We start from the raw sequence: 4,395 nt of genomic DNA, 5'->3' as shown, positions 1-4,395 counted from the left end.
GGTTGCAGCCATCATTGTTGTTTGGAGGGCCGGGGCTGGGGATTCAAACCTGCCACCTTAGTTGTATGTGGCTGGTGCCTTAGCTGCTTGAGCCACAGGCGCCGAGCCTTAATCTTTTTGATATGTCTAGGCTATTTGGTTCATGTGCAGGTTTTTCTCAAACTGTCACAAATCTCCAATAAATATTCTGATATGTTTAACAAAGAAATTTCATGTATAAGTGGACACATTTCAAACCTGAGTTTTTCAAGAGTCAACATATACTAATTTTCTTTCTTTTTTTTTTTAAGAGACAGTCTCACTTTGTCGCCCTTGGTAGAGTATTGTGGAGTCACGGCTCACAGCAACTTCCAGCTCTTGGGCTTAGGTGATTCTCTTGCCTCAGCCTCCGGAGTAGCTGGGACCACAGGTGGCCACCACAATGCCCGGCTATTTTTTTGTTGCAGTTTGGCAGGGGTTGGGCTTGAATCCACCACCCTCAGTATACGGGGCCGGTGCCCTACCCACTGAGCCACAGGCACTGCCCAACATGTACTAATTTTCTGAGAAAACTCACAGGAGGAATTTCATAAATTGTGGAATATTCTTTTTTTTTTTTCTTGCAGTGACAAGAGTCTCACTTTATCGTCCTTGGTAGAGTGCTATGGCATCACTTAGCTCACAGCAACCTCCAACTCCTGGGCTTAGGCGATTCTCTTGCCTCAGCCTCCTGAGTATCTGGAACTACAGGCACCTGCCACAACACCTGGCTATTTTTTTGTTGCAGTTTGGCCGGGGCCAGATTCAAGCCCAAGCAACCCACCTCCTCACTTGGTCACCCTCAGTAGAGTACTGTAGCATCATAGCTTACAGCAACCTCAAACTCTTGGGTCTCAAGCAATTCTTTTTCCTCTCTCAAGTAGCTGGGATTACAGGCACCCACCACAACACCTGGCTATTTTTAAAGATGGGGTCTCACTCTTGCTTGAGCAGTTCTTAAATTCCTGAGCTCATGAAATCCTCCCAGAGTGCTGAGATTATAGACTTGAGCCATTGCGCCTGGCCCTACATAATTTTCTTAAATGTGGCTTTGATTACAGCAAAATTAATTCTGCTTTCCAACATGAAAAGGTTCTCCATGGCTTGGCGCCTGTAGCTAAGTGGTCAGGGCGCTGGCCACATACACTGGGGCTGGTGGGTTTGAACGGGGCCCTGGCCTGCTAAATGACAACTGCAACAAAAAAACAGCTGGGTGTTGTGGTGGGCGCTGTAGTCCTAGTTTCTTGGGAGGCTAAGGCAAGAAATTTGCTTAAGCCCAAGAGTTTGAGGTTGCTGTGAGCTATGACGCCACAGCCCTCTACAGAGGGCAACACAGTGAAACTCTTTTTCAAAAAAAAGAAAGAAAAAGATTCCCCACCTCTGACAGAACATCAAACCAATGAACTTAACAGTTATGATCTCAACATTTGATACAGTATTACATAAGTTTGCCAGATGAAATATTTTAAAACATAGAGATATAGTTGTTCATTGACTAGTTTCATATTAGTATTGAGTACATAGGATGCTTGCTTTTCCATTCTTGTGATACTTAGGAAGATGTTCTCCAAATTCTTCCAGGTAAATAAAAAAGATGTAAAGTCTCCATCTTTCTTTATGGCTCAATAGTATTCCACAGTATACATATACCAGAGTTTATTAATCCATTCATGGATTGAGGGGTACTTAGGTTGTTTCAGCATCTTTGTGATTGTGAATTGAGCTGCTATACATATTGGAGTGCAAATGTCCTTATGGTAAAATGATTTCTTCTGGGTAAATACCTAGTAATAGGATTGTGGAATAAATGAAGGTTTTTTTATGCTCTTTGAGGATTCTCCATATTTCTTTCCATAGAGGCTGTATTGGTTTACAATCAGCAGTGTAAAAGTGTTTCCTTCTCTCCATATTCATGGCAGCATCTGCAGCTTTTGGGCTTTGTGATGTGGGCTATTCTTGCTGGGGTTAGGTGATATCTCAAAGTGGTTTTGATTTGCATTTCTCTGATTAGGGACGATGAGCATTTTTTCATGTTTGTTAGCCACTCATCTGTCTTCTTGGGAGAAGGTTCTGTTCATGTCTCTTGCCCAGTGATAAATAGGGTTGTTTGCTCTTTTCTCATTTATTAAGAGTTCTCTGTATATTCTGATCCTTTGTCAGATCAATAACGTGAATATCTTCTCCTATTCTGAAGATTGTCTATTTGCTTTAGCTGTGTAGCTTTTTAGCTTGATCATGTCCCACTTGTTTTTAGTGTTGCTGTAATTGCCCAAGGGGTCCTCTTCATTAAATCTTTTTCCAGGCCAGTATCATCAAAGTTTTTCCCACACTTTCTTCTAGAGTCACACAGGTTGTGCTTCATTCTGCCAGCACCTGAATTGTAACATGAATGTTGTCTACTACGGAAGCCTGTTAGTGATGCAGCTCCCAGGGTTTTTACCAGGGGATGGCCATATACCTATCTTCCAGCATGTACCAAAATCCTAGACTCCTGGAAGGAAAGCAGGTATTCAGCACAAACCACATTGTCACAATGAACCACTCTTATTAGCGAATGGAGGAAACCCACTTGTTAGTTTAAAAGGAAAAGTTTGGCCCCATATACCTCTCTCATGCTCACTGGCCCTCTTCATAGTAGAGATGCTGGTGCCATGCATGCTCTTGAACTTCCTAGACTCTAGAACCATAAACCAGACAAACTTTTGTTCTTTATAAATTATCCAGCCTGTGGCATTTTGTTACAGTAGCAAAAAGATGGACTAAAATGCATCCTCATATGTAAGTTAAGTTTCCAGATACATCAGCCAACAACCAACAATTTAAGCAGATCTTTCCAAGATGTGAAACCCGCTCATTGACAATCAAATAGGAATAATCATCACAGAAATTTTCAGATTTAAGAAGACTCTTCTAATTCAGAAACATGTTGTTTTTTTTTTTCTTTTTGAGACAGTCTCACTCTGTCACTCTGGGTAGAGTGCAGTGGCATCACCATAGCTCACAGCAACCTCAAACTTCTGAGTTCAAGAAATCCTCTTGCCTCAGCTTCCTGAGTAGCTAGGACTATAAGTGCCTGCTACAATGCCCAGCTAGTTTTTCTATTTTTAGTGGAGACGAGTTGCACTCTTGCTTAGTTCTAGGCTAGTCTTGAACTTTTTTTTTCTTAAGTCTCCAGTGCTAGGATTACAGGCATGAGCAACCATGCCTGGCCCAAACATGCATTTTTTATAAAGGCATGATAGAGAATGCTGCTGGAGAAATGGTTCCCCTATGTTAATAAACCATAGTTATATTTGATCTTCAGTAGCTTTACTTAAAAGTGGAATGAAAATACATGAAAGACAAAGATTGGTCTTAAGAACTTGAAATCTTGATACTCCAATAAAAAGAGGATTCTTTTAGTATTGCTAATAGCAAGGCCTATAAAATGCATCACAACTCATTAGAAATGGATTTCATGTGAGGGCGGCACCTGTGGCTCAGTGAGTAGGGCGTGGGTCTCATATACCGAGGCTAGTGGGTTCAAACACAGCCCTGGCCAAAATGCAACAATAACAACAAAAAGAAATGGACTTCATGTGAGTATATATAATTAAGTAAAAATAAAGTTGAAGATCACTTGGCATTAATAGTTTGGGCATGAACTTTAGAAGTAGAAGGTGAAGGAGACGTAATAATATCATGTTTATGAAGAACATTTTCTTCAGCTAATAGTTTGGGGATACATGAGGAAACTTCCTTTTGTTGTTTTCGCCACTTGAGTATATTCTCTGCTAGTTCTTCTGTCTCAGTCACCAAAACATCCATCTTTGCTAAAGCCTGGCTCTGTAAAATATGAAAGAAAGGGAAAACAGGAGAGAAATTATCTGTCATTAATTCATTGACATTATATTACAAATCATTACAATACCAAAAGTTAACACCTGATCTTTATCCAGCCCCTTACTGCGAAAGTGCCTTAAAATTGTTTCTCACACTTTTATACAGCACACATCTCTTTCTGAGTCTATCTCACCTTTGTCTTCAATTTTCACTTCAATATAGATGATCCTCAATCTATATTGCTAAACCTAACCTTCCTAAAATCAGTCCCACATTCAGATCTGTTGGCAATCTCTATCTAGATGTACATCCAATGTCTTACATTTAATTTAACTGCAATTCAACACATAACTATCATACATTTGATCCTACTCACCTTCAAGTCACTCAGGGAAGAAATTTTCATTACCATGGATATATCCCTTGTCCAAATAGTATCTAAGTTCTAGAAATTTGTCTTTCAAAATCTAAAAAGAAAAACCTATACAATCTTTTATATTCCTATGCTTTAAATCTTTTATGGGAATGATTATTCTCCAAGTTTCTGACTTTGGT

At 39.9% G+C, this 4,395-nt stretch overlaps 1 protein-coding gene across 1 annotated transcript in view; it reads right to left on the bottom strand.

The window, feature by feature from the left end:
• Positions 1-3,587: 3,587 nt before the first annotated feature.
• The window catches only part of HAUS2 (HAUS augmin like complex subunit 2), a 13,240-nt gene continuing 12,432 nt past the window's right edge, over positions 3,588-4,395 (bottom strand). Inside the window, exons 5-6 of the mRNA XM_012806314.2 lie at positions 4,217-4,226; positions 3,588-3,843 (exon numbers count right to left, since the gene is read on the bottom strand). Of these exons, the coding sequence (XP_012661768.2) occupies positions 3,634-3,843; positions 4,217-4,226 (220 nt within the window). The 3' untranslated portion in view covers positions 3,588-3,633. The remainder of the gene's footprint in view (positions 3,844-4,216; positions 4,227-4,395) is intronic.

The sequence above is a fragment of the Otolemur garnettii genome, unplaced genomic scaffold, assembly GCF_000181295.1.
Source record: "Otolemur garnettii isolate 467f Iridium unplaced genomic scaffold, OtoGar3 scaffold00050, whole genome shotgun sequence".
In the NCBI taxonomy this organism is placed as follows: Eukaryota; Metazoa; Chordata; class Mammalia; order Primates; family Galagidae; genus Otolemur; species Otolemur garnettii.
Note: the sequence above shows the minus strand (reverse complement) of the source record. Positions and strands in the feature narration are given on the sequence as shown.